This window comes from Pleuronectes platessa, chromosome 21 (genome assembly GCF_947347685.1).
Source record: "Pleuronectes platessa chromosome 21, fPlePla1.1, whole genome shotgun sequence".
In the NCBI taxonomy this organism is placed as follows: Eukaryota; Metazoa; Chordata; class Actinopteri; order Pleuronectiformes; family Pleuronectidae; genus Pleuronectes; species Pleuronectes platessa.
The window spans coordinates 16,088,124-16,110,838 of record NC_070646.1 but is presented as its reverse complement, the minus strand read 5'-3'; the positions used below and the strand labels follow the sequence as shown (position 1 = coordinate 16,110,838).

The window sequence follows — 22,715 nt, the reverse complement described above, 5'->3', positions numbered from 1 at the left end:
AGCAGTTGCTATCGATTGTCAATTGCTGATCCAACTTCCTGCAATTGGTCAGAAAGTCTTAACTATCCAAACAAATGTTTTAACATCCAGATCCAGGTCACCTCTTTTATTTTTTAATAAAGGTTTCTGACTAAACTGGAAAGCTCACAAAGAAAAGCAATGGCGAAAAGTAAAAGATGGGATTTCTTTGCTTGGATTGACAATGAGGTGCAACTGTTACTGACAGATAGGGTTATCCATGTTGCCTTTACTGCTGGTAGTTATAACTAATGCTGATTTGTTTACTCTAGCAGAAGGGTCATGTGATAGGAGATGGATATGTCGGGAAACGAAAATGTGAATTAAATGATTCACAAATACCAAAATAATTAAATATTTTGAAGAAATATTGTAGTATACTGCATTGCCAACCAATACAAGTACAAAATATGTTCTTACATTCTCAGCTTGCATCTGGAGCTTGGTTCTCTCTTTGGTCAGGAAGTTCACTTTCTCCTCTTCGCACTGTAGGTCCTCGATGGCCTGCTGTGGGGGTGAAACAAGATGCATGAGCCTGGGCTGCACATGTGTCCCTCAATCACTGATCCTGCATCACGTCCATCTGTCTGCCACATTGGCACTTGGAAAGATAGAGGTGGTTTGGTTGCAGAGAAAAATGTCAGAAGTCATCTCCAGTCTGATCTGACGGATCAGAGAGTTTCTCTCCATCTTTCCATCAAGGGGGAACAAAAGCATCGGTACACCAACGTCAGTGACTGCCTAAAAATCACTGAACCAGCTGCAAGAGCCCCAATGATGCCAGGACGATCCACATCATGTATTTTGTTCACAAGTTCCTCTTTTGTTCTTGGTTCAATCCGTAAGACATGGTCAACAAACAAAGGAAGAAAATGAGGCCTGATGCTAAATTGCTCCTGCAGATTACACAATGAAGCAGATCGGCTACTGTTGATCAAAGCATCTGGGAGAGATTAATGAACACAGCCTCTTGTAGCAGCCACTGAGCATCATGAGGTTGGTAAAGGTTACGATTCCTACAGATTTCAGAGCATCTGCCGGCTTTTGAAAGTCGAGTGCTGTACAGTTATAGGGAGCAGATTTATCACGAGCGACTTTTGGAAGGTCTTCAGGGCCATATGGTTGTGTTTTCCTCAAAGTATGTTTCACTCTCATTCAAACAGTAAGTGAGGTATCCATGCACTGACAAATAAGACAAGGCTTTATGAACAATCACAAAATAAGCCAAACAGCAGGACATGCTGTCTAAATGATTTACACAGTTTAAACCGGGCCTTCAATCTTTATTGTAAGTGACTTTGGGGTTTCATTAAAGTGAATGGCCATGATTGATTCTTGATTGTTAAAACACTAGTTTGACAAACAAACAAACAAAATAAATAAACAAAACAAACTCAAGGTACGCTTTATCCTTGTCTAGAACTTTCAGCTGCCGGTCATGGTCTTCATCACAGTTCTTTAAGCTGTAGCCCGTAAAATGTATTTCTGGATATCTACGTGGAAGTTACTATACATAAGTGATGTCACATGAAATATTCCCATGTTTTCTGAACCTGTGCGGCACATGTGTGAAATCTGCCTGTTGAGAGGAGGCAGCTGAAAGCTCCGGAAAAGGCAAATAAGTAAACGATGAGTCACTGTCTTCTTTTTAATGTGATGAACCCTGATGAATGAGGTTCTGCAAGAAGTGAACCATCTTTGGGGAAAAAATTTTGGCATATTTTCCATTTGTTAACACGCACTGGGCAGGGTTTATGACATATTCCCAACCTATACTACAAGTATATTATTTTACTCTGTATAGCAATACATAGTATACATAGTATACTACCTCACTATGCATGGTAGTACATTTATATTAGTATGTTCTTATGTTATTACTAAGGATACACAAAGTGCATTTTGGTGAGTAACATTTTAAGGTAAACGTAACTTTGGTTGTTTAAAAGAAACTCAAAAGGCACCATTAATATCACTGTCCAGCCCAAACTGAGCCTGTCTCCTCTGGCTCTGAAGGACTTCAGTAAAGTCTGAGAAACTAACCCTTGTGAAGGGTCAAGGCTGACATCATGCGCATTTAAGCTAGTTTCTGCATGAAGCTATTTGGGATTTAGCCGCGGTATCGATGTCCAGCCAATACAAGAGCTTGACCAGTCTTGACTCAGTCTCAGCTGTCAATCACATTTCACTTGTTTTATAGCATCAAATAACAACCTAAAACCAAAGTTACCTAAAAAATGAGCACTTGAAGATACATTTTTTCATTGTATTCTGACTTTTTGTCCCATCCACTAACATGGAGGAAGTGGGACTTGCTGTGAGCTTTACTGCAAAAAAAAAAAAAAAGCCTTAAATATCCCTTGTGATGTCATCAAGGTTTTCTCAGTCTGGGCTTGGAGACTAATTTGTGTGGTTTTTTTTTACTGTGTAATGCTTCATTTATGAAACATTTTTTCAGCTGTCTTTCCAAAGTCCCCTAACTTCATGGAAGCATAGTATTAAATGAATGGAATGGCCCATTACAACTGCATACTGCGCAGCAGTATTTCACCCTGATGCTTCACCACACTCACCTGGCTGAGCTCCACCAGATGTTCTTTCTCCTTCTGGAGCCTCTGCACCGCCTCGTCCTTCTGAACAAGCTGCTCTGACAGCCTCCTCAGCTCACTGTCTGATGACTACAAACAGAGAGATAGAGTAGATATTACATAATATGAATCAACATATACCAATACATTCATCAGCACATGTTAGATTTCTTCCTAATAGCTCTGCTGAACCACTTCTCTCTGTTATGAATAAGTTCCTCTCTGGCATGCAGCCATGATAGCATGTGAATAAAGCAACCTCAATCTGCAGGCTCTGACTTTTCAGCCACGCTGTAAAACAAGTGTCTTGTTTCATGACAGAAACAATTTAAGAAATGTATTATATAAATCATTGCTTTATATTCTCTGGCTGCTATTGAAAAAGCCTAATGAGACATATGTGACAGTTTAGAGCTCTGGATTGCAAATGAAAATGTCAGCAGACTGGGGGATGGGTGCTTTGTACGCCTATTCTTCAAAAAGGGCCACAAATATGTCTTACGATACATTTCAGATTGAACAGATGAGTGAATCCACTTAAAAAATTTTGCCTCTTTTGGATGAAAGACATCATGTCCAGGTGCTAATAACTATTATGACAGCATCCCACAATATTTAGACAGGGTCACGTCATTTCTTCTTCTTTTTTTCAAAGCCTAGTGTCAACTCTGCTTTCAAACAGGTCTGGTCTTGTTGCATGTACTGTGCCGGAGTCCTCTCACACCTCCCTGTTACAGTATCTTCACCACGTGAGCGACCAATTAGCCAAGAGAACCGTGATATAACCAGCGGATCAAGATCTCAACTCTGTGACCCAGAACAAATGAATAAGTGTACATTTGCAGAGGCTAAATCAACAACACCTTCTGCCAGTACTTCCATCTTCACATGCGCTGTGGAGAGTACAGTGCATTCTTGGGACATTCCTGAACTGAGATAGCATCTTAATCCTTTAATACCCCTCAGTGGGACAGATAAAGGGGGTTTGGTGAGGGGCTGTAATGGAGATTTCAAAACAGCCTCTGCTTGTTAGCGTCTGCGCTGAGGACATAGTGCTTCATCATCACATATTTAATGTGTTTACCACTTGACAATAATTCTGTCTCTGAATGGCAGCGACAACTCATTGTCCGTCATCCCTCTTCTCTCTATCAGTGCACAGCGGTTAAACTGCTCAGAGCGGAGGGAACCTAAGAGGCTTTCACTTTGAAAACAGGAAATCAAGGCATATTTAAACTTAATTCTAATGCTAGAGAAAAGCAAATGTAACACATTGCTCAGGAAATTAACAATTTCGTGGCAATGGTCCACCATCGCCATGTTTGTTGTGGTCAGTGACTCCTGACTGTGCATGGCTATTGCTTAACAATCATGGCACGGAACACATGGATGCATGTGGGCGGTGACATCTTTTTAAATGGACATTTCTCTTTTTGTACCTAAAAAGGCAGCATAAGTGAGCCTCCAGTCAGTCTGTGTGTAACAGGCATCATCAGTTCCTGAAGGCTAACGTAATGTTCTACCTGTTTACTCTGCTCAGTCGCAGTCAGGGCACTCTCCAGTTCATCCAGGTCTCGTCTGAGGATGCTGCACTCGGCCTCCAGCCTGTCCCTGTGGAGGTTCAGCTGGGCTGAGCAGGCCTCTTCCTCTTCCAGTCGGTCTGACAGACCCAACAGCTGCAGCTCCAGCTCACACTGGGCCTTCTCCAGTTGGACGCAGCGCTGCTCGGACGCCTGAGCACTCTCCTGCTCCTTTTGATTAACAAGCACAGAGTTATAGTGAGTTCAGCTGATGCATACAGAATTGCACGCAGTTTGAATTTTGCTTTCAAACTGATTTTTTGATCGCTAGGAAATCATTTTGGGCTGAGATACTCTCATTAGACTCTTCTTTGTACCTGTTGTATTGTAACATAGCTCTATTGCTCCTGATAAACCTGGGTAGCCACTGCATTGATTTCACTTATATCAGTCCTTGTTTTTTGCTGTCTTGATTTAAAAGCACTTAAACCTAAAAACCGAGGATGTTACATGACATTTAAATGAATTTGCTTCATGCAGTCGCATCATAATTGTTCCTTTTTAACTTGACATTCTTTTAAATAAACTGTACATGCACTGTAGTTTGGGATATTAAGTAGTTAACATTTTCAAAGAGTGAGTTCAAATGAGGTGAGAAAGAATTGAGAGATTAGTGGAAGATGAGGAGAATAAAGATAATAAGAGGGGATTAGCTGAATAAAAGAAGCTCAAACAAAAAGAGAATTAATTCATTCAAATAGGATCTTACCGAACGTTATGCCCCACGATGAAACTTTCCTCTTCCAAGTCAAAAGAAACCCTCCATTTGTTAGTTTGCGCTTGTCTTAATATAGTAGAGCTGAAAAGGCAACGCAGTGACGTACAGTACTGACCAGATAAGCAAGTTCTACCAAACACCAGATCACGCAGTCAACAGCCATCCATAACAGGAGTGAAAAGACCTTACTGTGAGCGCCTGCTCTGGTTACTGTTACTTTCTTATGGACCAGTCATCATGGGTAAGGCATTCGGAACGAGCTAATAGCATACCCAAATATCTGGGCTTTTGTGACATGATCAGGCGACCACATTTCCATCTGCATTTATTTCCATAAAAAGTCAAAGCGTACTTGCTTTGAGTTTGCTCCCTGCCTTTCTGAAATTCACATTATTTTCTCCCTTGTGCTAAACTGTTTGCACCTTTAGCACTTGACCCTGATGACGACTGACCAGGTTGTAGATCAATCCCAGCTCCAACCCACAAAGGATAAGTACATTGTCCACACAAATATACACATCAGTACATGCAGATACGCTGAAGTGTCTCTCTCGCACATGCACTCACATTTACACACACATATTAAATGAGGGCCTGTGGAGCTGGAGCCCCAAAACTGTAACGTTAAGCCAAGTAAAACATTTTCTGCCATTTTACTTTATGTTTTTGAGCTTTTGAGTAAGTATCAAAAAGCGATTTTTGACACCAGAGGCCACTTTTTCATGACAAATAGTTATCAACACCATCATGGCTAGTAAGCAGTCGCTGCATTTGCCAAGTTTACATTTGACAGTCAACCATGACAATCCTCCTGTTCAAAGTTCCCTGTGGTTAGCAAAACTTTCTTTTCTTCTGGTATGCTAGTGTTAGCAAGCAAACGTGGGGCTTCTGCTGTGGCTGAGGGGCAGAGCGGCCGTCCTCCAACCAGAAGGTCGGCGGCTTAATCCCAGTCCTCCCCATCTGCATGCTGAAGTGTCCTTGAGCAAGATACTGAACACCTCATATAAAAAAGTGCTGCCATCAGATGCACCGTATGAAAGTTTGAGTGAATGGGTGAATGGCAATACTGTACGGTAAAACGCTTTGAGTGGTCATCAAGACTAGAAAAGCTTTATGTAAATACAGACCATTTACCATTTACCATTCATAACACTAGGAATCAGCAGCAGCCCGTTAATTTTCTGTTTGGATAAGGCATATTACCGGAAAATCGTCTGATGTCTTGACCACTAATGGCTCTGCTGTCAGTCTCAAGTTTATAGTGTTGTATAAGTTTAGTCTCTCTGGGCCGAGACAAACGTCGCACTTAATGACTTAGCTACAAGAGTTTGGATGGGGAGGCAATGAGTTAACTCTATGAAATGAGTACAGCCTATGTGATGTACAGTATGTGAATCCCTGTACGTAGTGGTCTTATCTTAATGTTGGGTCTTCTTAGCTGACTTGCTAACGTTAGCCGCTCATCAGCCACTGAGGTTAAGCTAACTGTTAATGATCAATAAACCACTCCAAAGCATATTTTGTTAAACCAGCATGTGTCATATTTGTACAAATGTTAGTTACATAAGATTATGACAAGTAGGTGTGGCTTGGGCTGCAATTTTCAGTTTGGGCACATCTGAGCAAGAGAGAAAATTAGCCAAGCACAGCCTAACCTGACAGGCATTCAGTTTTTTGGATCCTAGTTCTACCCAAGCCTGTTGTTTTCTGTGATTACAGGCATGTACAGCATAAAAAAAACAAGAAGACAGGCACCTCATCGGGTCCTGATGGCCTCGGGTCGGGTATCCACACTTAAGTGTCGTTGCTTGGTGTTGTTTAACAGCACCTTTGACATAGCTCCACTAATTAATTTAGCTCTTGATAAATTAGTATTTTTCAATAGTAATATGCTGTATGAACTTTGAAAAAAAATTCAGGAAATCTGAATGCTAATACGCTAATACATGAGTCAGGTGAGAGAGTAAATGCTAAATATTTGGTACATTGACATTTTTGGGGTTTGATCCAAAAACCAGAATAGCTAACCTTTATAGGTTTACATTAGTCACATTGACTAGTCACAATCAAACTTTTGCCAGCAAGAGTTACCCACAGCTGCTAACCGGTGCTCCAGTGATGTGCTATAGCCATCCCAGTCCAATTCTTCAGGTTCTGGTTCTGGTCCAAGATCTGCATGGTTCCCATTGGTCTCCTCAGAGTCATCAGACAGGGAGTGGCGACGCTGACGCTGCTGCCTCACAGACATCCTCTTGACTATGCTTCCCAGAGTCTATAAACTGTTACTGTGCGGACTTCACCTGTCTAGCAATGTAGCAACTTGCCCGTCTGTTCTTAAAGTGTTTCTGTACTTCTTCAAAGAGGCTTAACCACGTCTTTTCTCTTCCTTCACTTGGTGTACAGCTGTTCTGCTTGTCCCAGGTGGATCACAGATCCTCTCTCTCTCTCTCTCTCTCTCTCTCTCTCTCTCTCTCTCTCTCTCTCTCTCTCTCTCTCTCTCTCTCTCCCTCTCTCTCTCTCCCTCTCTCTCCCTCTCTCTCTCTCCCTCCCTCAACACACTTGGAGATCTGCTTACCTTTTCTGTGTCTTCCTCACACTATCTAATCGTTCAGCCTTGTCTTTCTCTAACCTATTTTGATTTCGTCCTGCTCTCTCTCTGCCAATCTCTCTCTCTCTCTCTCTCTCTGCACCTTCTATTCTCAATCAACCACTCATCTCCTTATATTTAGGGAGAGCTAGTATACGCTACTGAAATCTAAACATTCCTGCGTACATGCTTCCAGCTGGTCCACAGCCTGCAGCTGCTACTAATAATCCTATGCAGGTAGCCACTGCTCGATCCCCTCTTGGACCGGGTTTCACCACAACGAATAGCTCTGCCGTCTTCTCTCCCCACACCAGTCTCCTCCCACAGAAACAGGTGCCTCCTCAGAGTTTTGAGGGGGTCCAAAGGTGTCCCTCAGGGATGGCGGTTGGTGTAGTATGTCAGTTGAGGAGAAAATCTTTTAACGCTGTATCATTCTGCCACAGAAATTTAGCTCTCAGCTGTACTATCACGGCCACACCACAGAAAGACAAGAAAACAAGGGCACAATTCCAGAGTCAAAAATGCCTTTTCTCGTCACAGTCTACATTATAATTGACATAAATGTCTTGTGCGCCCACGGCCACATGGTCCCCCACAATGCCATGGCATTCATCTTAGCAAGAACAACGAGGCATATTGTGCTTTAGATTCATGTGTGGATGTTTTCTTGAATGAAGCCACCGAGACCCACAAAGAGTTTAGTTTTCCCAGGAGAAATGGTTTAGCTACAACTAGTAAGAAAAACAGACTATTGTTACAAAAACTTTTAAAATAGCAGTTTTCAGGAAGAATTGTCTAACATTCAGAAAATAAAAAAAGGAAAAGTGCAAGCAAAGAAGTAAATTCCACAAAAAAACAAATAAGTGAGCCTTGACTTATTCTTTTTTTGTCCAACTGTATATTTACTGTTTACAGAATTTAAAGAGCTGTAGCATTGTTAAGATAAAAAAAAAGGAAACAAGTGGAAAATAAATGCCATAAATGACCATATGAACTATTGGAATGAGAAGAAAACAGATTTCTTTTAGATAAATGGCTCCACTGAGGGCCATACATTTCTACTCCAGTTACTCCCCATGTATGTGTACTTAAAAAAATTCTACAGCTTTAAGATGTATGCACTTTAATTTTTAATATGTGTATAGAATGTGAAGATTAGTCGCAAAGATTTGCAAGAGCAGATATATCAGCACTGATGTAAAAATTAAAAACTACATCAATATTTGTATAAAATTACTCAAGAGACTAGCACTAACAAAAATTCCAGCATATTCACTTTACAGCTGTAGGGATTGTCACCAGGGTTTGTAGAAATATAACCTTTCTAAATCACATGAAGCTAGAATAACACTGAATCTCAAATGGCCCCAATGTGGACATGCTCATATGAGCAAGGATAAGCGCTCTGCCAATGCCACTGAGGCGTGGATGATGTCCAGCAACCGAAAAAACCCATCAAAATACAGGATTTCTGAGAATTCAAATTGTTTTATTTTGACAATGTGGTCTGGGTTCTTGTGCAAAAAGGCAGCACAGAGAGATCTCTTTCTGTGACTCCCACTTGTGCTGGAGAGACACTGAGCTCACCCAGACGGCCTCTCCAGACACCACACATGTCCAACACCAACACTCATATCTGACAAAAAGGCTTCCATTGAATCAGATTCACAACTAAGTCAAATACCACCAGGTTTCCATCATTACAAACTCTTAAGTCTTGGAAGCAAGAAACCGTATAAAGAGAAGCCAGCTCCTTTTAGTCTTGTTCATTCATACATCAAGAGATCTGACCTGCAGTTGATCCTGATTCCGGACTCAGAAGGTAACATAAGGGCATGGTTACTGTAGATCAAAGCATTACAGGAAGGCACTTAGATGATCATTGCCCATGTTCCAGTCCTTCGTGCTAAATGAAACCCATATTCTCAGAGTGTCGTGATCCAGGACAGGGCCTCCATAAAGGTAGAAAGCCTCGCATTTAATTACCAGCTGCCTGTTGGCATTCCAAAAGGAAGATGACTGATAACACCAGAGGGAAGAGGAGGTTGTGCTGCCGGATGCTTTTAACCCAAGATATCTATCTTGGAGTCTTGTAAAAAACACACACAAACACACACTCACACACAAACACACACGAAAAAGCATATACCAAAATGATCATGGCTTTGTGATCAAATGTTTTTAATCCTTTCTAATTTGAAAGCATCCAAAGTTGTTAAAAACTTAAAACTCGAATGAGACTCAGTAGAGCTCATACCTCCACTCCTTGACAGGGAACAAAAATGTCGACCTCTTAGTGTCATTAGATAAAAAAGGATATATTGTCTAGGAGCCATAAATATTTGTTCAGAATTTGCTACCAATCCATTTGGTAGTTATTGAGACAGGCAGACTGTTCATAGAATCATGCTACAGCAATATATGCAAATATGCCTGATCTCAACAAAAAATATAATAACAGAGGAAACATCCAAGTTTAAAGCACTCAGCAGGAGAGGATATGAACATTTTGGAGTTCTAACCTCAGTAGCGTCTCATTACCCGTGCAGTCTAAGTGTCTCTTTGTTGGCCAAGACTTTTAACCTCAAAGTTCATCTCTACTCAACAATTTTTACTAGCTTTCATTTGCCTTTGAACATCAAGTCAGTCCTCTCTTCCCTGGCATCCCCCCTCACCGTGCTCATTCATATCTCCCTACCAGTCTTTTGTCCCACAGTTTGCCTTGGGCTCCAGAAAATTGAAAGCCAGTCCAGACCGAAAGTTTTTCCACTTGCAGAACTGGGGCATCTGGATAGCTCTGCAGTAACGCTCCACATTTATTTAATATTAAGAGTAATTAGGGGGTAAACAGAGGACCTTTCTCCATTTGTACCCAAAAAAGTTTGGAACAACAGTATAGAAGCAAATTAAATTGTTTATTTTCACCCTTTTTCTTGTAGTGGTAATCCTTAAATTCCTCATTAACGTCTTTTTTTATTGGTGTTTTCATTCTGCCCCTCTGAATGTTCATAGTTGATCACAAAGACAGTGGTACAGTCAGGTCGTCTCCTCTGATCCTCTTAGTTTTCTCTTGGTGGCACTTTGTAGCTGCGGATTGTGATATTGGTTGGAAAGACAATAGATGATGCCTGTGGTAGCACCATGAGGTTGAAGTTTTTTTTTGTGAAATGTGTCCATAACTATTAAGTAGATTTCCATTAAATTAGGTGCAAATATTCATTGTACTCAGAATCTTCATTTACTGTAACTCCACCATCAAGTCCATGTTTTATTGTCTCAAATAAATATCTGCATAAATGTGAGCATGCTAACACACTAAACTAAGATCGTGACCATGATAAACTTTCTACCTGCTAATCATAAGCAGATTCGCAAAGTCACTGTGATAACAATGTCCTATTGGCATTTAGCTAAATTTCAGGCTTCTGAAACCCACTAACCGCACACCTTGCTTCGTAGGAAGGGTGAGTATCTGACAACTATAACTTTCTCGAAACGGAAAACTGGACATTCACACCCATTTCATGCCATGATTGGCCAGCTGTGCAGAGTTGACAAAGTTCTCTGGACATGAACTCTAGCTCTTCCTTCATGGCTACATAAATATTTGTGCAACTTTTTACGTGAACAACTGGATAGAACCATTCATGTCTTTGTGAAGAGGATCGAAAGTTTATAAATGATATTGCCTCTCCCTTTCTCATGGATGGCTTTGTGAGTTCGGCAAAGATGTTCTATAACAACAGGATCACATTCTTTCCCATCTGATCATCAGCATTATTGGTTGTGTGTGAATGTTTGGAATGAATTATCTTATTATTACAGCAAAATGTCTGTGCCATGGGACAACAAACCGGACAGGCAGCATTATTAAGGTAACCAGAGATTTTTATGAGCTGACTGGAGGGATCTAAGTTGTTACCACACATTTCCGTCGATTACGTCACTGCGTCAAGTACAGATCATTTGTTGCTCAGATTGTTCCTCATGTTATGTCATGGCTTTGTTAAGTCAGTATGTAGCAGTAATTCGCTGTGAATTCACAAGAGGCCAGAAGCCGTTCTGGCCAATAAAGCAAATTACTATGTTCACTCACTCCTCTTTACAACTTTTCCAGGTTTATAACCATATAAACCCTTTCTGAAAAAACATAAAACCTATAAAGCTGCAAAAGTTTGATAATAAAAGAAAAATCAACAGTAATAATGAGGCTGTGTATACTGGCCATCTATGTGTGTGTTAAAATGACGTATTCCATATATATTTTTATAGTCAAGACTATGATTATAATCAAACAATATAGATCTAATTACCACAGTGATTTAAATAACGACACACACATCTCCAGTTGCATAATTATAATGTGACAATATAGTTTTGGTTGTTATATAATTTTTGCCTAACGATGCCGTAAAATGCACAGCTGTAGATCCTGCAGTCTAAATCATAACCTGTGCCTTATGCCTAAAATACTTCAAGAGAAGTACAAACTTTTAACACACAGTGCATAATACAACAACTTTGATCAGTCAGAGACTGGGATTAATACGATGAGACAGTCCTCTCTTTCTGTTTGTCAGAGAACATTATTTTAAGCATTTATAATAAGTAATCAATAAAATGTAAGCTATGACTTTCTAGGATACTCGGGCATTAAGGTTGCTTAAGAAGTTGGTCAATATCATTTTCCTTTAGCTCTGTTTTGGTTTCCACCAACTCTAGATGCTACTCTATTCACTAGCAATGACCTCAAAGGACAGTGCTGCATTATGGATGATAGAGAAGCAGGAACTCATCGTACCCCTAGCAACAGGGGTGTGAGGTGTCCCTCCAGCCCCGCCCAGCCTTAACGGGGAAAATAAGGAACAGGATAAACTTCCCCTGGAATACTGTAAAACCTCTTCAGGCAGCAGCAGCAGCAGCAGCAGCACTAAATAGCTCTGACAGGGAGTCACATTTCTCACTGCACTCATATCAGACAGGCTCCAAGGTATGAATTATACTGGCTGATCTGTCTCCTCCACAGATTAACTTCATTATTTTTGGTTGGTTAATCTAAGCAGGGGAGAGAATACACAGTTGGAGCCAGAGCAAACCTAGTTATAATTAAAAAAAAATAATTTCTGTCTCTAAATATAAAAAGAGGGGCAATAGAACACACTTTATTTCTGCTGAAAGAAAATGAATGTGGGAGACTTTGGGTTTTACATCTTAACCCACTCTAACCAACTTTCACAGGCTGACTTGTATCTGTGAGAGAGAAAATTATTTTATGACAGTATTGGGATGATCCTCAACTGTAAGTCATCCAACGAACTGTGGCTGAGCAGAGGATACCTGCTAAAGACAAACAGTATTGAACTGGCCCAACCAGACAAAGATCAACAATGACCCAAGAATCTGTCATAAGGAGACGGCAGTAAAGCACGGAGTAACAAGAGCCGCGGTCCAACTCCATGAGGCGGTTTACGATGTGTTCCAATCGAAGTCGTCTGAAGAGTCTGCTAAGGCACTCAACACCAGTAATGACCGAATCCCGTGGGCAACCCCGGAGCGTTTTCCACAAACATTGGAAACGGCAGCGGTGCTCCAGACTCTCACACTAAATCCTCTGCTTCCAGGAGAGAGGCACTCTCCCACACTCCCTTTCAGAAAATGACACTCAATGTAGACGTTGTCTCAAAGCACAAAAATGGAATGAAGTATTTGCTCACTGCCACAGAAACTAAGTATTTTGCTTCTTGGTTTTACTTTGTTGTGTCCAAGAGGTACTGAAATGTGATTTTTAAGATGTGGCTTTACTCTTTCGAAGTCTTAAGGTTCAAATGTAACTATTTCATTATTTTCTGATGTTCTATATTAATCTCGAACTTTTGTAGTCGACAATTCAATAATCTAAGATAAATAGTCCATGTAATATCCTTCTGAGCCAGCATTGCAACTTTGGTCATGAATTTGTCATCATGTTACCTGGGTTTCACCCTGAGGTCATGTGATGAAACCTGAGCCTTCTCCATTTGTTGTATGAAGACAGTGATGTGCAGCTGGAAGCCATAGAAGGTAGTTGGTTCAAATTATTTTAGTACATATTTTCTTTTTATCAAGAAAAAAAACATCAATGCGAAATTTAGCTCTTGAAATACTTCTGCATTTTCCTGACACAGTGGCACTCAACCCCCATTCAGCCTCAAATTTGTGAAGGTGTAAGTCTTCAGATAATTGGCATAAAGACATGGTTTTAATTTTAAAACAGGTAAAATCTAATTAAAAAAAGTATGACATGGTGGTTCTTTGCAAAAAAAAGTAATTAGGAGTGTTTCAAAGATGCATTGCTCAGCAGAACAAGCTTGAATTACAACACTGCAACATTTTCACTTTTTCATTTGTAGCAAATAGGTTTGAGTCAAACAGACACTGAATCTGGAAGAGTGACGGTGGAAACCAGACACAGATGTATTCTATGTTCTTTGGTAATCACACAACAGGCTCAATCTAATAGCACAAACCTACAGCAGCACTAAGAGTGTTTTACATCTTTGCACTTTTTGACAGACATGATTCAAAACCAAACCGATGCAAACTCGAGCACAAAGATGAAATAACGAATGTGTGGTTTTATGAATTTACTGATTTCACTTTCAATTGATCACTGCCAGATTTAACCTGATTCTCATGCATTACTGCTTTACAGATCATTTATGTTACTGCCCAGTGACATGGTTTGAAAACTATTATCACATTTTTGTTCAGTTGCATAACAGCAGCTTTCCTGTGGATGTGATTGTGAGGCATTTGTCTTATGAGCGAGGTCTAATAATGTTATACCACACATGTATCTTTCTATTTTAGCTGGTTTCCTCAGCATCACCTATCCTTCCTGTAAGATTGTTGTAGACCTGACAAATTCAGCTTCAATATCTGATCTCCATTTAGCTCCGTTTTGGTCGCAGCCAACTATTTGCTAGATACTATACTATTCACAAGTGTAAAGTGGGTACAATAAAAAACATTACCTACTGCAGCTGGAAACAAGGTTCAGGAGCAAAAATTTAGAATTAGAACAGTAAAGGTGTGGGCCTTCAAAACACAGCAAAGATACAAAAATGTTTTGAAGAACTTTGCAGAGTTGGGGGTTAGAATCTCTGAGGGATGGTCACCACGCGCAACTCCTTTCAAATAACACAACTCATTTGAGTTTAGTGCAGCTTGAAGTTCTTGAAATTAATAAAAAATATATCTGTGGCTAAAGGTTTGATGCCTTCAGCAGTCATGTGCTGTATTTATAAGCTGAATATCTCTAAACAGGAATGCTGGTTTGTCTTTCTCCAAGTAAAGCTTGTGGTAACACCGCCTCCCAACAGAAGGGGATGTGCCACTCACCCAGTCCTCCTTGCAGTAAACCAATCAGTCATGCAAAGCGCCCCAGGCCAGGAAACAGCACGGTGCCCCGCGGCACTGAGACAGCAGCGCTCTCTCAATAAAACGATCAGCTGGAAAAATGGTCAACACAGCAGTAAAAACCCACAGCATTAAAACAAGCTCGAACACAGTGACTGCCATGGTGGCTGCATCTCCCTCTCCCCCTCCGCTAGGGGGTCATTATCCACTTAATTTCATCCACCCAGGGCTGGTTTAATGACCACGTTCAAAATCCCTTGTCGAGCAGAAATTCTGACTTAATCACAAATCCTGTGACTTCTTGCGTATCTAGTGAGTGAAAACAAAAGAGGAAAGACTTTTTTTGGAAGGAAAGAATAAGAAAAGAGAAGGAGAGAAGGAGAGAGGGAGATGCAGTGCAGCCAGACTTACAGCTCGGTATCTAGTGGCCGCCTCATTCCTTTCCTTGCCGAGCTCAGTGTTCTGCTCCTCCAGCTCGCTCACCTTGGAGAGGAGTCGCTCACTCTGCTCTATGGCTCTCCTCAGCTCTTCTCTCTCCCTCATCCCTGCCTCCTGTGTGTGAATGTGCTGCTGCAGCGACAGAGACTCGACCTGGAACCACACACACACATATACACACACAAACACACACACACACACACATACACACACAGAAAGTCAGATATTTCAGCTTGGATAGCTCTGCAACTGAGTCTCCCTCACTTTTGTTCACTTCAGTCTGGAGTCTGAATTGTAGCCCCTCTCTCTCTCTTCCCTCTCTCTCCTCCATCCACATCTAACACACACAAACACACCAGTTTCTGCGAGAGCTTTTCATCCACATGCATGAATGAAGACACGCACATGTGCCTGTATTTCCTCGCCTCTCTCTCTCTACAGACCGGCCTCCTGCTGATTGTTCACTAGAACAATATAAAACGTTCTTCTCCAAGCTGCTGCATCGCTGCCGACTGCTCTGGAGCCATAAAAGGAACAAAATATTTTCTTTCTCTCCAAACTGACTTTGAAATTCACCACATCAAGGCACGGCCAAGAACGACAAACATTTTTAAAAGCGTCAACATCCAGCCCTGAAGCCTAATCATATGCTGTCTTCAGACGTGAACTCCTGAGAATGTCCACAAAATGGGATGGAGTTTGCCTTTCACATATACAGCCGGAGATTCTCTGCTCAAACAACACAGATCTCTGGACTGTTCAGGTGAGGGGTGGTGCAGCACTCAGGAGGCAGGACGTAATATATCACTTCCACTTTTTGTTTTCAGCACATCAACACCTGCCTCGGTTCACCAAGTTACAAACTCTTTTAGTTACAAACTGGTGAATCTTCAGGTGTTTTTACTCGGAGTCTAGCCGGAGAAACTCCAGAGAATGTCCGCAGCAACTGCCTCGGACTTTTGTGTTCTCTTTGGATAGTTTCAGGTGAATATCCAGAGTTCAGTGCACATCTTAAAGCAGCAAAGGACAATCAGATAATGGATCATATCACTGCTAAACATTTATCATGTGCTGTTGGGCCTTTTGTTGTCGTGGTAGCACTTCTCGATAGATCCCAATCTTGATAAACTTGCTCCACAATCCAAAAAAAGAGTTTAAGTCAAGTTAAGCTTAGGTCAGTCACTTAAAACAAAGGGCTTTTTTTGGGTTATGGTTAGAGAAACATCATGGTCTTGACAAATATTGAAGTGCTCTGGTGAAGTTTAGGTTTCGGGGAAAAAGTAAGGACAAAAATAAGAAGAATATCCACACTGTGTCATCAGTGCTTTTTCATTTCCTATATCCCCTTCTCCCTGAACCTACAGTAATTATATGTTTTCATGTGCACGTGCCAAGTTTGCTGCAAATGTTCAGGAAGCAGTTACTTCATTATGACTGTCTGAGCTGAAAACAGCTGGTGCTACCATGGAGAGAGGTGAGAAAAAAAAACAAGTCGAGAGATTATAGGTTTGTCATTTAGACCGGTAATTATGGTTATGTGATCCAGTGTTAAAAAGTTGTTATTAGTGTTTATGAAAAAGAAACTCATTGGCAGATATAATCCATTAGTTTGAATGACTTGTCTCTGGTGAGAACAGTCACTTACATTCACTGTTGACCTGGCTTTTTGTGGTAGATAAGTGAGTTAGCACCTCCAGCTGTTCCAGGGAGGGGGAGTAGCATAGCTGAGTCTAGTTGGCTAATCACTCTTCCCTGGTTTAAAGGTGACAGAGGAGGATTTGAGGATGAGGTGCCAAATTTATATTTGTTCTCTCAATTTTTGTTAATAAAGTCATCTATTAGCGGTGTTTTGGAAAGAAGCATATTGGAACTGGACTTATCAATGTGCTTTGGTCAAAAAAGAAAAAGAAGGTTAAGGAGGAGGAGGAAGACGATGACTGAAAAGAACTAATAAGTCTTTGTGTGTATATATTCTGTTAGTTTTTATGCCATTTTAGTTGTGTAATTAATTTATATCATTTTGAATTCATTTGTTTCTTAACATCAGGAAGAATATATAAGATAATTGGTCAACTTTTATAACTGAGCGAAACGTGGAGTTAATCCCAGTGTCCAGTCATAAAGTGAGAAATGTAAATCTGCATGTTCAAAGAGGAAAGCAGCGAGTGTCAGCAATGCTTTCATGAGAATCTGATGTCATGGATTACTATATATGATCATTATTTTCTTTAATTGAGCTCAATTCAAATGGTCTGTAATGGTCTGTATTTTAGAGCATTTCTAGTCTGGATGACCACTCAAAGCTCTTGACAGTTTTTGCCATTCACCCATTCAAACACATTCATACAGTGCATCTATGTGCAGCACTTTCTTTATTACACATCACTCGCACACTGTCGGCACAGTCGTCAAGGGCTCAGGGGTTTGACTACCTTGCCTGAGGACACTTCGGCATGCGGAATGGGGGAGACTGGGAATCGAAGCCGAACTTCTGGTTAGAGGACGACACACTCTATCTCCTGGGCCAAGGGCACCCCAATTAAATTCTTATATAATTTCTCAATTCAAGACACATAAAGTGAGGTAGAGATCTCACAATCTTACAGAAAAAAACAACAGTTCCCACAATGAGTAAACACCTGGCAACAGTGGCGAGAAAAAACTAATAATATACAATATAAAAATCTGTATAAATAGTCCAGCATATAAATATCCAATGTAACACATTCACCATACTGACATTTGGTGAACAATTCAAAAGCAACTTGAACTTTTCTATTTCCTGACAACGTTAATCAGCATTTAAGAACATTTCAACATTTACCACATGATCAACTATCAACCGGGAATATATATAAAAGGTTTAATATACCAACTGCAAATGATAGATCTGGATCCATCAATTATGTATCTATCAATTGAAGAGTTGTCATAAAGTACTGGTTGCAACAATATCCATCCGCACGACTTCCAGACATGCTGACTACATGTCACATGCCAATTTCACACGCGTAACCCAGTCACAATTCTGTATTTTTCGGATAGGGGTATTGTTAGGATAACAATAGGAACAGTATCAGATTTTAACGGCCCTTTTTTGCAGTCCACAGACAGACCCCTCTCACCGCGCTGCCTCTCAGCAGGCTCCGGGATGTTCAGCCAATCCAAAGACAGGAGACCTGAGCTTATATTGCCTGTTTCAGCCAGAGATTCATCTGAGGGGCTGCATAACAGGTTTTATACAAATAAAACTGTGAATCATGCAAAGAGTCCAACAATAAAAATAAAGAGCTGGAACTGAGCAGAATAGCTCGTCTTTAAACAGCTTCCTCCACCACACTGGTTCTTCTCGCCAGTTAAAACAAACAATCCGACATCCAAACATTCTTCCACCCTGGTCTGATCACTACATGGTACAGAGGCCAAAGGTGAAAGCTAAAGTTCAGCCAGCCGTGTTCGGTTGATCAGAGGCAGACAGTAATGTAAAAACGTCGTCGGTGTGTGGGCTGCACTTTACTGCAGGACAGAACTGGCCTGAGACCTGTTCTCTGTTATCACCAGCAGCTCACCTGTCCACCAGCCCCAGACGGAACCAGACTCACAGACGCCGGTCAAACTCTGAGACTGATGTAAACAGCTGTATAATGTTCTGAACACACTGTGACATGAACCAAAAATGGTGGAATTCAGCTCAACATGACATGATATCCAAAACAGCTGTGCTTTCATTTTTTGATTTATTCAGTTACGGACTTGATATTAGCTACAATGGCTCCTCAGCACTTGGGTCCAAAAGTCTGAGACCATGTTGCCATTCATGCAAAGTGGGACTTTTGTACTGTACTTTTATTTAGTGGTTTCACTGAAACCATCATTTCAGATGAGACCTTAGACTAATCAATATCATGATTTAAAATGTTTCATTGTTCCGAAATGGAAGTGTAACTCTGAAGCCAATATCTAGCTCACACTGGGCGAGGTACACCCTGGACAGGTTGATTCCCCATCACAGGGCTGCCATACAGACACAACCATCCACTCACATGGACATCTACAGATTGGAACAAGGAACCCTCTTGGTGTGAGGCAGCAGTGCCAACCACTGTACCACCGTGCCCCACAGTTATTCTTGGTATGCTGATAAGCAACAATTTAGACACCCGATACATTCAGAAGAATATGTTTTGAATAACCTGGCTACCATCGCTCTGTAGCAGCCACGGACTGGGACTTAATAATGTAACGTACATTGCGTTCACGACAACTGATTCTCCTGTTCAGGGTTCTGCAAGAAAGAAATATAATTTTTTTGGGGCTTAAAGAATAAATGTAGTATTAGTTAGGAATAATATTGTTGCGTAATGAAATAATGATAATAACAGTGTATTAACAGGTTATTTACAGGATCTGCATTCAATTCTTTACATTAAAAACCCGTAATTAATCAAATTTAATGCATTTTAGACAGAGAACCACCTTGAAGAAACTCTTGCAGGAAACATCTTGCAGAGACCAGCTGTCTCCTGCAAGAGTTTACACTTGATGCCAGAGTGAGAGTCAGAATCAGTCTTTTATTTTCTCTCCACACCCAACAAGATGACACAAGTCTATTTGGCTTTAGGTCCAAAGCACCAAAAAATAACAAAGTGCAGTTTCCGTCACTGGAAAAACAGATGTGAGCTGATTTTCCACTGTGAGATCTGAAGAAGAGGTATAAAAAGGGAAAGCTCTATTATAGACAGAACACACACACACACACACACACACACACACACACACACACACACTGCTAGCATGCTGGTATCTGTGCTGTTGGAAGAGAGCTGTCATTAGCTCAGCTCTCTGAAGCCTGAAAGAGACTTCACCCCACAAACCTGACAACAGTTTGTCAGCAACGAAATTAGACGGGGAAATTTGGTGTCGACTTTCTGAAGTGTGCGTCAGTAATTGCCATGTTATCCAAATAAGATTTAGGAGAAGTCGTCGATGGGAATCTGCCTGCTGACACACCTGACCTTCCTTTGCCTGCAGTCAGTTCAAACACACGATGTATTTACCTGTCAGTGCAGGATTTACTGTCGCACTCAACATCATCCTGCAAGCCGATGCCAAGAAAGAAGAGGAAGATAAATGTGAAACATCAATGGTTCACCTTTAGCATGATCACAGGGCTCAACCTCTTAAGCCAGCCCTATTGTTCAGAACGTAAAAAACTAAATGCTTGCTTTGTTGCCGCCCAGTGCCTCTTTCCATGAAGAATACGACTCGGGCTTGTCGGCAAAGTTTTCGTGTTTTGACTTGAACCTCAAAGATGCACTGCTGATCAAACCTGCACAGCACACTTCACATCCCGGCAAAGAAAACGATTCCAACTGTCCATCTGAATTCTAGCTCCGTAAGAACGGTTTGAAATGTAAATCTCTTTTTCTAGACAATGCATCCATTTCCCAAATAACAGCCTCTGATTCCTGACAATCCAAGTCTGAAAAGAGGTAACGGGGATATTAAATCCATCATCTCCATTCCTTTCTTTATTTGCGCAGCTGCTCATGATCTCAACTCCTATTTATACCTGCAGGTGCTTCACATGCGACTGGCTGCAGCCTCAAGCCCAGAATATACAGTTAACGTTCAAATGACCCAAAACGTTTAAAAGACCCAGCTTCAAGTCTATGCACTGGTTAAGTGTTTGCAGATTGTAGTTTTAGTCTGCATTTTGGAAGAGGAAACACAACAAGTGTTAAATATGAAGAAATTATTATTTCCCATGTGTGTAGATTATACATTAACAAGTAAGTAGGAATCAACTCGTGTAAAAAGCTGCTGTTACTTTGTTTGCTTGTGGCACAGATTTTACTGTCACTGCAAGTTAGGGGTCAAAGCATTGCAGTCACTTCAATCACTAGAATCAGTTTTGGTTCTAAAGATTTGTCCGGCATCGTTTAGTGCTCGACTAGAGCTCCAACTGCTTCGTCCCTGCATCGCGTCGGGAACTCGCAGGTTTGTAGTGGCTGAGGACGAATGAGGGATGAACGTAGGATCACAGGTGCTGCAACAATATTTTCCGAGAACACAACTCAGCCACCAAAACAGGAGGACAAGGAACGGTGAATATGTATGTCACACTTTGAGGATCTTTTCCACTTATCGCAGTTGCCCCAGCACCATCGAGTCTCTATATGCTCCTCTAGTACTGGCCAGCCTTTTAAAAGTCTGTTAAAACAACAGGGAACTTGACAGTTTGTGTTTTAGTTCATGTGGCTTTGTAAGTGTAACCACATGAGGAATTATGGCATTCATTATCTTTTGCAACATTTGCTGTTTACTCAGAGAGAAGAATGGCCTCCATGTGTGAGTATCCCTGCGAACAGATGGCTGGAAAGTGAGACATGTTTTCTATCCAGATGATTCGTTCTTTCAACTAAACATTTGTGAACAACACAAAACTAGCAGGGTCAGAAAAGAGATACTACCTATGCCAGTTATTTTTTCTCTCTTTATTCAGAGTGTGGTTTTTCCGTTTCATGCTCTCACTCAAATGACTGCGCTTGCACTCAAATAGCCCCTAATTTTTCTTGCTTGAAGTCGGTAGAGGACAGGAGTGCATGAACCCTGTTAAAGTCACCACTCATGCAGGACTCTCAAAGAAATAAAGTTAACGCACCTACAATGAGGGTGGGAAAACGTCATTTGTCAACACTACATTTGGATACAACTATTGGTTGGGGAAAGAGCTGAAGCTGCAGTGAATGATATCTGTGCAGGCAACAAAATATCTGAGTGCAAGTGCACAGTTTGAGCACAAGCGGATCAAATCTTACCACAAGCAGGAGCTATTTGAGTGTGAGCGCTGGGTTTAGAGTGAAAGCATTACACAATCTGATATGAAGAGTCTGGATATAAAGATGTGAAAAAACCCTACGTACCTATGTAGATCCGGATTTGAGCATTTTCGTGAATCCTACTGTTTTGATTCTGTCCAGTTACACTTTTGCATTTGTGTGGAGGAGCGTTGTTTGTTCTGTAAAACTGGAAAGTCCAAGCTGCTCCCAGGTGACTGGGCCGCAGGGTGAAGCCTGGCTTCTGGCTGAACTCTAGATCCAGGTCACGGAGGAAGGCACAGCCAAACTTTGATCACTGGAGCACCTCACATTTCATCTAATCTCCTGTGGTCGACTGGCTGAAGGTCAGGTACAAGAACCCCAGCTTATAAATCATATCAATGAAGTGATTGTTGTCAGGTAATTACACTGAAGGGATACCTGTTGACATCATAAACACAGTGGAGGGGTTCTGTTCTCTTCAATGCCAGTTACTGTCCTGTAGGGGCTGGCTGAAAAACCTGGCATAGTTGATTGTAGACAACATTTACTGTAGTTGTGTTTAAT

General features: G+C 41.1%; 1 protein-coding gene across 3 annotated transcripts in view; it reads right to left on the bottom strand.

Annotated features, from left to right (window-relative positions):
• LOC128426511 (putative uncharacterized protein MYH16) overlaps positions 1–22,715 on the bottom strand; it is a 57,032-nt gene that overhangs the window by 30,885 nt on the left and 3,432 nt on the right. Inside the window, exons 1-5 of one of the 3 annotated variants that reach the window (XM_053413403.1) lie at positions 20,385–20,524; positions 15,301–15,480; positions 4,130–4,357; positions 2,592–2,696; positions 439–525 (exon numbers count right to left, since the gene is read on the bottom strand). In XM_053413403.1, coding sequence (XP_053269378.1) covers positions 439–525; positions 2,592–2,696; positions 4,130–4,357; positions 15,301–15,432 — 552 coding nt within the window. In that variant the 5' untranslated portion in view covers positions 15,433–15,480; positions 20,385–20,524. Of the gene's footprint in view, positions 1–438; positions 526–2,591; positions 2,697–4,129; positions 4,358–15,300; positions 15,481–20,384; positions 20,525–22,715 lie in introns of those variants that run through there. The other 2 variants (XM_053413402.1, XM_053413404.1) reach the window with 2 other exon arrangements.